The 12,717-nt window shown below is 32.8% G+C and overlaps 1 protein-coding gene across 3 annotated transcripts in view; it reads right to left on the reverse strand.

Moving 5' to 3' along the window:
• Positions 1 to 12,717, reverse strand: part of LOC109602942 (transmembrane protein 132E) — a 108,806-nt gene that overhangs the window by 32,468 nt on the left and 63,621 nt on the right. For all 3 annotated transcript variants that reach the window (XR_007548123.1, XM_049967657.1, XM_049967656.1), the window contains exon 5: positions 7,181 to 7,342. Coding sequence is in view for 2 of the 3 variants with exons in the window: in XM_049967657.1 (XP_049823614.1) it covers positions 7,181 to 7,342 (162 nt within the window). In the remaining variant the exon portion in view is untranslated. The remainder of the gene's footprint in view (positions 1 to 7,180; positions 7,343 to 12,717) is intronic.

The following is a 12,717-nucleotide window of genomic DNA, read 5'->3' on the forward strand; positions in this document are numbered from 1 at the left end:
ACATTCTTCTCTGTGAAACCTCTACTTTCAATAAAAAATAGATATTGGCGTTAAACTCATTTCGGGCTTAGCTAGAAGCTTCCAACTAAACTATTAGCAAAATTGTACCTGTTTTCAAAATGCTCTCAGATTTACATCTTTCAAACTTTAGAGTTAAATATAACTGCTCATATTTCTGATGATATCTGTCCATTTTTTCTTTAACTGTCTAGATTTGATTATTATATATTATCCATATTATATATTTTTAATATTTAAAAAATACAATAAAATATTGTTATTCATTTCAAATTTTAAAGAAAATGTGGTCCCAAATAATGTATCTCATACTTCTACACACAAAAATAATTTGACTCATTTTGATTAAATACTAATAATATAGATCTTCTATTTCTATAGATATCTAGAATCTATAGATAAATCTGTAGATATACTCTATAGATAGATTCTCATATATTTACATACAATAAATAATTTAACTCATTTTAATTAGATACTAATAACATAGATCTTCAATTAATCTAAACTTAAAAATTAATTTCAGTTCCTTATATTTTTGTTTCTTAAATATTAAAATAATGCATAATAATGACTTTATTTTAGACTAAACTGTGTATATTTATAACGCATATTTTAAATAAACTGTTATTACCAAAGTTTATAAAGAGATTAAATAAATTATTAAACTTTGAAAACGCGAATAACATATTTACATAAATTTATGATTTCACATGAAACTTACAAATTTTCTTTTAGTTAAAATTCATTTTAAACTAAAATAGTATTTCAAGTTTAAAACTTTGCATAAATTCGTTATAAAGTTTATAATATGATTATAATTAAATAGAAAACTTTTCTGTTAGAAATTTACATTAAATTAAAAATCCTCATCTAGTTAAATGCCTCGTTTATTTACCATTACATATAACTTTCTGATAAGTGATCGAGAATTAGTTCGACTTAATTTTTCCATGCGAACTTCATTAAGTCCAAAGAGCAACAGTCAAAGAACGTTGCTACAAAGACGAACAAAAACTGGGCATAAAGTGGAAAATCCGGAGGCCTGAAGGCTTCAGCACCGTAAAGCTGGAAAACACGAGGTTATGAAACAGATGTCCGCCCGTTACGGATTACCCTTTATTGCCGGCGTTCCAAGGCGTTAAACCGAATCATATTAATAAAACAACATGAATGAAACGCTTTAGATGTGGGTCAGGTCTCAGGCCTGCGTGTAGCACGCACCCAATAAAAAAATATACTCGGAATATTGCACGTTTATTGCCAGTTTTTTAAAAATTATGCCATCAGATTTTCTGTTTATACTAAAATCATTATCTACTGCGTACAAAGCCACACGAGACTCAAAGCTTTATAACAAAACAGACACAGAGACTCCGTGCTACAACACTGAACAACATACATGTTGTTGAATTACAAACGAAACGGTAAATTAAAATTGCCAATTAAAAAATGTGGCCAAAAACCGAATTGAAATGTATCTGATGCAACGTACGTACGAATAATCGGCGAATCATGAACGGGGATGGTTAATAAATATTGACCAGTGCCCGAACTCCGATTCGTTTATCGGCTTGTCAGGCTCCGGGGTGGCAAACTCACCCCCGCGACTCGAATTGCAGCCGTAATCAAATTAATGAACGTCAGTCGATTTCGAATGAAAAATAGACGGACGTCCTTTCGGATGACGTGATCTCTAATAACCGAGGGGAATGCCATTTTATTAAGGTCCGCAAACTCGAAGGGATCGATTAGGAAATTCCTTAATTTACTCGAAAAAATTGCCGTCATCTTTTACTAACTGCAAGATGTGATGGAGCAATCGTGGTGATTGATACACTGCACTGCACATTTCAACGTCAACTTTTATTTGATTAAAGTTTTGATTAATTGTGGGAAAGATTAAAGCGATGAAAGATTGTAAAGAAATAAAAAAATGTTTAATAAAACGGGTCTGTTATATTTTATAACTTTATAACTTAAATGAATATATCGTACTGCTACCATTAATAAAAATAATCATTCTAGCTAATTAATAATATATTTATTGTGCTTATTAACTCAATTTTCAATTCTTCAATGTAAAACTAAGAATTCAATTTTATTTGTGTCAGTTTAAATAATAACAATAATGATAATCATTGATATAATTAATTAAGAGTATCATTAATTAATGATTTAAACTGCAATTCAAATAAAAATTAACAATTGTAAGTACAGTAACAGAAAAAAATAACGAAAATAAGTACAAAATAATATAAAATTGTTGATTAGTTTTATAAATTATAAGGTATAAAATATTTTTTAATGTCCAGTCTAATCGAGAATTGTTTCAGGAATCCAAAAATGTAAAAATATACAGACTGTTCAATTTAAAAATTAGAAAACGGAGCCATTTCCGGTGAAACTGGAAGTGACCGAAAAGTGAAAAATACGTGAAAACTCCTTTATCCATACCATTTACCAATACCAGATCTCATTTTGATATACCGAGTGTCCTAGAAGTTATGCCTTATCTAATGGATTCATTACCATTAATCATTGGTGTCATTTTCATTAATTAATGATATAAACTACAATTCAAATGAAAATAAACACTGTAAAAGAAGAAAATAACGAAAATAAGTAGAGAATAATATAAAATTATTGATTAGTATTATAAATTATAAGAAGCTTTTACCTAAAGGTTAATTGCAATTAAAATTGTAAAACCAGAATGAAAAACTATCAGTGTTGGCTTTAAATCACATTAAAAAATTAATTATAATGCCAATTAACACAAAATATGCAATGAATTAGTCATAAATAAATTTGAGATAAAAGCTATTAAAAGATAATCGTTTTTAAAAGCTGCGAAACTAAATCATCCTTCGTTAAATTCAACAGGCAGAAAACTGGGCAATTTGAAACCCGGAAAGCAATATCCATTTAGAAATCGACGGAAATCGCAAACGGGCCCGTAATCAAATTAATAAACTCCATGTCGATTGGAAATCGAACATCGATGCACCAATCTACGGCCGGCAGTAATATCGTGAAATAAACGGGCGATTTCTCCCGAAATCGAACGTAGGCGACGTTTTTAAAAGTCCCCCGGAATGGCGGATCATATCTCAAGGCGGGCGACGCCGTCGCCTCCCCAACCCGACGTACGCCCAGCGACAGGACAATGCAGGGGAGACGTGCGACGAATTTTTATGACGGCCTGCCATCCCGGAATCCGGACACCGTCGCAGCCCGACGATCTTAAATCTATTTTCAATGTCGCACGAATAATCCTCGTTGTCATTAGCGAAATGGAGGTGATTCCACGAATTGCACGAGTGTCGTGGAGCCTTTTACGATTATCGTCGGAGGAATGGCCGCCATCAGCGTGCAATTTAAACACGTACTTCGGCTGAAATAATCTTGTTTTCATAATAATTTAAAAGGCGGCTTTTAAAAAGTCTTCAGGTGAATCGGTGTTTTATTATGTAGGCGGTAATGCACAAGTTAAGTAACGGCTCCTTTGATCCTTTTGTTATGTAAGAAAGGCTGGCTTCAAAATTTATTCTGGCTGACATTTAAATTCTTCGTTGGCGATCAAACGTTAAAAAAAACTTTCCCTTATTCTCTTAGCGTTTTACACCAATTAAATGAGTTTTCAAGTAGAACTTTTCCAATTGGAAATCAATACGTTGATATGTTTAATAGCTTTGCGAATACGGTATTTAAAGTTTTCTCATTACTAATGGATTTTTCATTATAAATATTAGTACAAGAAACAATTAATATTAAACTGAAATATTCGCAATTCTGTTTTAGAAGTTAATATAAATTTACTGAAGTTTTAGGTGTTTACAAGTAGAGAGGATTTATCTAGAATATTAATGTTTACTTGTCAAACAGTTCCATATAAATATTGAAGATGTAGTTTGCTGATTACATTTAACTTTTCACCATAACTCAGCTACAGTAAATTTCAATTTCTGGATAGTGACTTTTGTAGTTTATAATCTACGTGGACGACATACATACGGTAGGAAAAACGATTGACCTATCTGAATTTAGAGAGAGACATTATGTATGACAGAGACAGTAGAAGTCTGTCCTATAGTGGGAGACTTACTATCTCTATTGTACATGATGTCTATTTCGGGATTCAGATGGATCAAACTCTTTTTGTACTGTATGTTATAATCTTATTATTTAAACGACTCTTGTAAATTGGACTGATTAAATTAAACGTATTTTAAGAAGATATCGAATAAAGGGAAATTGAACAGGGCTTAATACATGTTACTCCTGAAAATAAATAATAAAATCCTGTTTATATTTCTCAACCAATACAGCTCATAAATTGACTCAACTTTCCTAGACCAAGTTATTCTTGAATAGTTAATAAAACCAAAAAGCCTTAACTTATAACAAATACTGTTTGGATTTTTAAAAGCCCGACGTAAATAAATACAATTTAGAAAACAGTCACCGCCAAAAATTACATCTGGCCGTAATCCACGATACGCCCGATATTAATAATGAGATTAAGCCGGCGCCGAAAATTGGATGTATAATAAAAATGGGGACTCTTCCGAGGAATTATCAAGTTCTCTCGTGTCGGGCTTTACGCCGTTCATTTTCGTCGTTTCGTTTCTTTTCTTTCGGAGCCCGCATTGCCCTCCGAGGATTACCTCCGTTGTGGTGTTGCGGCCTGGCTACAGGATAAACTCCTACCACAACTATAAATACTTATATAGCGGTAAACTTTTACCGACACGGTTCTCTTGGCACCCTCCCACCCGTCCTTTAAATTATCTGGAAAAGATTGGTTATTGTCATGTGTCACTGGGATATTTCACCGTCGATATTTCAATTTTGTAAATGTTTCGACACTTCAATTTCACAAGGAAAGCACCAGAAAATTTCCTATTTTTAATTTTAATATATTGAATGTATTGAATATAATAATTTTAGTTTTAAAATTGCTCTTTACAATTGAATAAAGATTTATTCAAAAAGTAAAGGATCATTACTTGTTTCATCATTTTTCTAATGTCTATAATTATGAAAAATTTCTTCCTTAAACATTATTTTTGCAATCAAATATTGTGTAGACACTTCCTGAGTACGAAATAGTTTTAAAGTAAACATTTCATGAAGTATAATTTCATGGAAGCCTTATTGCTCAAAGGTTGAAGTACAGGACTCCTGCAATCACCCTTTTACGTAATTGTCGTTTAAAATAAATATCCTGAAGTGACACATTAATTTTTTAAAACCTGAATTGGAGCTGCATAAAAGCAAACATTGATTATAGTGATGAAACGTTGCTGAAATAGGTTAATTTAAGGTGCACACACATTTGACATCAAACAATCGGAAGAATTACCCGAAACAGCGTTTGAATAGCTTCATTTCGCCAGTTGCGAAATCCGAGTTGCAATTTCGCATATTTACATTAAAATGTATACGTTTCGTCTGCACATATTTCTGACTGGAATAAAATATTGTGAATTTACATTTGGTTACAAGTGCTCGGCTTAAATCTAACCATTGCACGGACTTCCTGAATGCTGATTATCTTCTGTCGGAAATGCATAAAATTGCCGATTTCAGAAGTTAAACATACCGGAGGAATATTTAAATTTGTAACGTGCGGAATTGGAATTATGAGAGAATTACCTACGCTTGCTGTAAAGTTGGTTTTGATCTGCATTATTTTAATGGGAAGAGCTGGAAAACTATAATTTTACAGTATAAAATTAAGCAACATCTCGAACAAAATCTCCGGGGATTATATTTGGAAATGAACCAGTCATTAAACTTCGATAAATAAACTATTAGAAAGAGGTTTCATGCCATGAATTTCGTCAAAATTTGGATAAATTTGGCCTGGTAACAAAATTAGGAGTTAGTCAATTGTTATATACCACAAAAATGGTTGATAAATACAACTATCTTCTTGTAGACAATAAGTGAAAGCTGATAACAGCATTTAAAAAAGTCTTAACCCAACAAATAGTTGATGATTGTATGATGGGCTTAGGCGTAGACTTTTTCTTATTGGATACCTTCCAAGAGGTTAATCAATCAATAGAAAAGGACAAAACCAGGCTACATTTCTCATTAGAGATTCAATAAAAGCTTCAAAAGTTCTACCCCATAAATCATATATTCCAAATTTTCCATGAGTCTATTATTTTTTTCTCAACTGATTTTATTATTATTCACTTTCATGAACTTTTCTGGTGGCACGATTTTGCTTGTAAAAATTATTCCTCTGGCTAAAACACTTTTACCTTAGATAATTATTACTAGATAGGTTGATTCCTCTACGTGTGAGATAGATTTCGGCATTAAGGTATTTTAATGTGCCATTCAATTATCATAACTAGCGCCGGTTAAACTCAAAGCCTGCCAATTATAACTAAAATTTCAAACCGATTCGCTACAACGGGATTGAGCTTCCATTCCATGCCATTTGCTAATTCGAGGAATGTTAATGTGCGTTCGAAAATTGAATTTCACTGCCTGGGATTATATCTAACCCGCTTTTTGTACACTGTTCAAATATTATTGGTGAAAATTTAATATTTCATTTTAGGCGTGAATTTGTTTTTGTTGTGTTTGTAAGGAAAATTGTTTAATTGGTTTTTATTTGATATTTTTGCAATGGATTGTGTCAAATTGGAATTGATATAACCATCATATATAGTAATATGTCACTTTTTTAACATTGTATTACATTATTTTGATTTTCTTGTCTTAATATTCTAACTAAAAAATAGAGATATCCTCATAAAAATAATAAAATACTTAAATAAAATTTTTTTTTTTTTTTAAATATTCTGGAGGTTCATAAATACCATTATACTTAATTAATAATTAATAATTAACAACTAATTGTTAAAAAATCTAGAAGCCATTATGAAATATGGCATCATGTATTGGGATCAGCAACTTCTTAATATCGAGAATCAATTTTAATTTGAATTATGTTAATTACTTCATAATTTATTGTCTGATTACAAATGACATAACAAACAGCGAAGGCGCCCACTTGAAAGACTTTACAAGCGAAGCCATTCGGAGCACTCAGCCAAAACACGTGGGATAATCCGTAAATACGAATCCGATGGGAAACGTGATGCCAATTTAAGCACCAGACTATGTTTGTACTCACTCGCCGGCGTGGGCGTCCTCGTCCGCGTCCGGGGGCTCCCTCCTGACTAGGGTCACCGTGGCTCCGGTGTGTCTGGGGTTGATGTCGACAGAGATGTTCCAGGCGGTCGCCGCCGCGCCGACCGACGCCTCCAACAGACGGACGCCGCTCTTGACTCGAGCCCTGCAACAAAACGCATACGCTACAATTGGGAACGGAGTTGCACGGTTTATATTGCCTGGCAACAGAGGATCTCGTAAAAATCCCCAGTTTACGGACCCCGCGTAGTTTATTTCATGTGTTTCCATCTTAGATTTATGTGGGGTATTTATATTCTACCAATTTTGTAGCGGACTGGCATTTGCTTAATTTGTTTGGTTCTACAAAGTAGTTTCCATAAAAAATACGAGTAAATAATTGAATCCCAAACCCAGTAAATAAATAGCAGACTGTTGAAGGGTAAAAATAATTGGGAGGAAGAGGAAACCCCTCTTACACAGGTCATTGGAGACAATTCGACGACGTCGAATAAGATGGGAGATTAGGAATAAACCTCACAAGTTCCTGAAATTGTCACTTAGGGTATTAATCCCGATTAACAAGGAAGATTGCGATGGAAGACCGAAGTCAAATTCGAATGTGGGATTTGACGGAATTATAATTACTTTGAATCCGCCGGTTTGACAAGTTTAATGACCATCCCCCTAAAGTTTATGATCCCGATTTAAAGTGGGTCGTAATAACACATGCATAAGTTGAGTTTGCTTTAATTTATTATTTAAACCAATGGGTATTTTTAGCCCGGAATGCCGCTTAATTTATTGATCTCTTTCGTTATTCGCACGATACATAAATAGTTAATTGTATGCCGCAGTGTAATCCAGATTCTGTAAACGCAACGTTTGTTAAATAAATCCATCAACGTCTGTCCCTCGAATTCGTTGCCTCATCCATTCTTACCCATTAATTTAAGTACACGGGCTGAATCCAATGCAAATGAAGATGGATAAATGTAAAATGGTTTAAAACATGAATGCCCGGTTGTGGAAACGTCAATCAAAGTTGATGGTCCGTTTACTGCTCATCAAAGCTTTAATCAAAGTACTATTGATAACGCTTTTTGAAATCATTTATAGTTGATGAGAAGTTGAGGATTCAGTGTCAATTTTACCTAACTATTCTGTAATCTTATCTTTAATAATCTATTTAGAACCAAAATCTCTTAAGAATAAATTTTGCTTGACCTGTTGTTTCAAGGAAGTAAACCATAATCTAGAACAAAAATATCTTAGGAATTCAGTATTTTTTCTAGATCAGTTATCACAAAGAAGTAAACCACAATTTTATAAATTGATTAAATGTTTTTATCGTCAAATAACAATGCAAATTAGGTAAAACTATTTGAGATAACTTAATGTCCATCTAGAACAAAAATCTTTTGAGATTTAAAGTAAAATTTGCTAGATCAATTGTCACAAGGAAGTAAACCACAATTTTATAAATTGTTTAAATGTTTTTATCGTCAAATAGCAAAGTAAATTAGACAAAACTATTTGAGATAACTTAATGTCAATCTAGAACAAAAAACTTTTGGGATTTAAAATAAATTTTGTTAGATCAATTGTCACAAGAAAGTAAACCACAATTTTATAAATTGATTAAATGTTTTTATCGTCTAATGGCAATGCAAATTAGGCAAAAATATTTGAGATGCATTAAAGTCAATCTACAACAAAAATTTCTTGTGAATTAAAGTAAATATTGCTAGATCAATTGTCACAAGGAAGTAAACCACAATTTTATAAATTAATTAAATGTTTTTTTATCATCAAATGTCAATGCATATTAGTCAAGACTATTTAGATAAGTTAATGTCAATCTAAAACTAAAATCTTATCATATGTTTCACTAAAAAAAAGAAGAAACTATTTATGATAGTTTAATGTCAATTTATATTAAAAATCTTTAGTAATTCAAAGTAAATGTCGCCAATTGTATTTAGGAGGAAAACCATAATTTTGTATCTTGATTAAAAGGAAACAATTTGGAAAATAATGGATCTTAGAAATTCCAAAGGAATTTGAATAGTCGGACTTAATGGCTTTGGTCATGACGGATTAAATTGAAACAAACCTCACAATAAAGCATCCTTCTAACAAGTGAGATATCAGTTGGGACAAACTTTGGACCAGTTGATGATGGTCTGCTAAACTACACCCAAACGTACTTTTCGAGAACTGCAAATTACAGGTGTGGAAACGGGAATGGTTGTACCGAAGGGCGAACGATATAAAACCACTAATAAGAAAACGCTAAATTAATTTTCTTAACAGCTGCCGGAGGGTTATATTTTACGGGAATAGTTCTACGAGGTTTTCGGTACGCCGTTCTCTCGCCAACGTCAATTCATCGTGGAGTTGGAAACTTTAAAACTAATCCAAGCCGCGCGCCCTCTGTCGCCCCGCTCCAAGCTGCCGGGAAAGCTGCGGAAAAAACAACCGAACCAGTTCCCGGTTTCTGAAGTAATAAGTTTGTGCCCCCCACGTTCCGACACTCCGTTCCAAAATACCGCGTGCTTTATTGCCCTGCAAATAATCCTATTCTTTCACGTACGCCAGCCATTCCGGAGCTGCAACACGACATTTTTACATTTTCACCCAGTCGATTTTATTCGAGTTAAATAAACCGCCACGTGATTTACGATGGGAGATGGGAAGCTGGTCGTGAAGGGACACATGGGGGTAGTAAAATCACAGAAATAATAAAAAAGGTAACAGACGCCGGCCTATTTACGAGGATTTAGTACTGCTGGCGCAATTAGAGAACTGGGCCAACGTGCACTTGGATTTTCATTTCATTCTTTTGTCATATTTATCATTCCCATCAATTTCCTAATTTCCAGGGGATAATCCCGAAGACGGGAGGTAACTTAATCCGAGGCATCGGTTCCTAAATGGAACATCCTGGCTGTTCGATGAATTTTTAACGACGTCGAAACGGTTTATCGGCACCGGGAAGTGTTTGTTGTCAGGGCGTCGTCCCGGACTGGAATTAGCGCAATCCCACGAATAATTCACAATTCCAACAGTTTACGGCAACTTAATTATTTCGTGTAGTTCTCACGTCCGCGTAATGGAAACTATCCGAACCCGTCTCGGGGCTGGCTGGGGCTGGGGGAGCGGCACCACTTCAAGAATTGTTAATTAAGATGGCGGTCGGAAAATAGACGCCATTCGTAAACGTCTCGCTGTAAACAACGTTGCGGTTTCGAATGTCCGCAATTTATACCCCGGCAAACTGCTAGAATTTTTAGATGGGCGTTTCGACCGAATATAATCACGTCCGGTGGTGTCTTGAGAATTTATCAGGGTGGCGATTTAAAACGAACACCAAGCATACAAAAACTGCACCATTCGGTATAACGAGGGCAATTTAGAGTCGACTGGGGTGCGCTCCCTATTAATTAACACTTAATTTAAATTAGGCATAGTCAAAATCACTGTATTCCCCCCCTTCTTGAGACGTTGCAACGCCGCGTAATTTTATTTACCACTATTTAATTGCCTATAACAATTTTATGATGCCCTGTAGCAAACAACTCGTCCTCTTAATTATGCCACATCACGGATCGACTTCTTGACACGACGACGTTTGATGGACCTGCCTCTGAATATCACCCCCCTTAAAGTGAAGACTATACCAGCCCTTAAAAAATGCATGAAATAGAGGAGGTTTAGAAGGAGCTATGATATTCAATAAAAACTGAGTCGTTATCGCCAATTTAACGCCATCGATGGGAGGAAACGACAGTTAGAAACGGCAAAAACACTTCCCGCCTCGTAATTGTCGGGAAAGTAAAAACTAATTCAATAATCTCCGCTAGGTCCCCCGAAAAACTGCGTCGATAGTCGACCGAACGGAAATCATCCTCGCACACTCCAACGAATCGCATTCGAATCCCCATAATTACATAAAAACCACCGTCCTGGCAAAGCTTCCAGTCGTAAATTATCCAGAAATCCAGGTTATCGCGTGATACAAGAACGGGAACACAATATAACGCCAGTCTAATTTACACCGTTGTTTTCACGATCCCCGCATAAATTCGCCAACCCCCCCACGACTTTCCCATTAGTTTCGCATCTCGGGGCCAAATTAATAAGCTGATTATACCGTGGGCTCCCGCCGACGTTGCATTGCGCAAGGAGGAAGACTGCGGCAGTCAGACCGGAACAAATAACCCTATCGGAAATTAATTAACTTCGACATTCGTCTTGCTTTGTGGATTGCAATAAGCAAAGTCGGATGAACCGCAATTCGGTTAATTAAAAATTCTATTAGCCAGAATGTTATGCGCCAAACTATGCCAGTGCACATTAATTTCGAAGAAAATCTAATATTGAAAGGCCTAAACATGCTTTAATTTTGGCATGGTAAAATGCTGCAAGAGCTGCCAACAAAGTTAATTTATTGTTGACTGTTCTTAAGAAATCACCTAGAAACCTTGAACTTTTTCTAATATTATTTTCTAATTCTTCAAGACAATTCTGTTGGCAATAAATATATAATATATTTTAATTAGGAATATAAAATATTAAATAGCACTGGGTAAACTGATTTTTTTTTTATTATATTTCTTCTAAAAAAAATTATATTAATATTATTAGCTCTATAAACTGTGAGTTAGTATTATCAAAAGCTATCAAACAATTAACAAAATAAACAATTATTATGTAAAAAACCGGTAGTTTTTTAATCAATTTTAATATAATTTTTTAAACAAAACTCTGTTATTATTTAAAATTAAAATACTTTTTAATTATGAATTTTGAATAGTAATATAGTATTAATTTCCATTTAATGAAGCTCATACTAACTAGTTTGCTTCAGTAATTTAACAAGGTATTTTTAATTAACTCACCAGTCAAATTAACGTCTCTAAATAATTAATAATCAGTTGAGCCCATAATTATGTAGAGTTATTTCTGATGTTAATTGACTACAAATGTGTGTGCCATAATTAATTAAATAAAGTTAACCAAATAAATTAAAAAATAAATAAATTAAATTATTAATATTTTATGGAAATTAAGAAATTATTAGTAAATATATAAAAATAACTAATTAATTAAAAAAAAAGAAACTTTAACAACAAATAAATAAATAAATAAATAAAATTAACTAATGGAATTAAAAATAATAAAAATATTAATTTAAATATATATTTTTTTCAAAAAATTAACACAAGAAAAATTAAATTTTGCCAATTTAATTAATAAAATTTAATTAATTAATCAAATTAGTTAATATAAATTTATAATATATAAAAAGCTGAAAGTAAAAAAAAATAAATTAATTTAATTAAAAAAATTGTTAATATAATCAAAAAATTAAATTTACAAAATTTAAAAAATAAAGTTAACCAAATAAATTAAAATATAAATTAATAAAATTATTAATATAAATTTATACAAATTAAGAAATAATTAGTAAAAATTTAAAAATAACTAATTTATTAAAAATAAAATAAAATTTAGCAATTATTTATTAATAAATAA

This window comes from Aethina tumida, chromosome 5 (assembly GCF_024364675.1).
Source record: "Aethina tumida isolate Nest 87 chromosome 5, icAetTumi1.1, whole genome shotgun sequence".
Lineage (NCBI taxonomy): Eukaryota > Metazoa > Arthropoda > Insecta > Coleoptera > Nitidulidae > Aethina > Aethina tumida.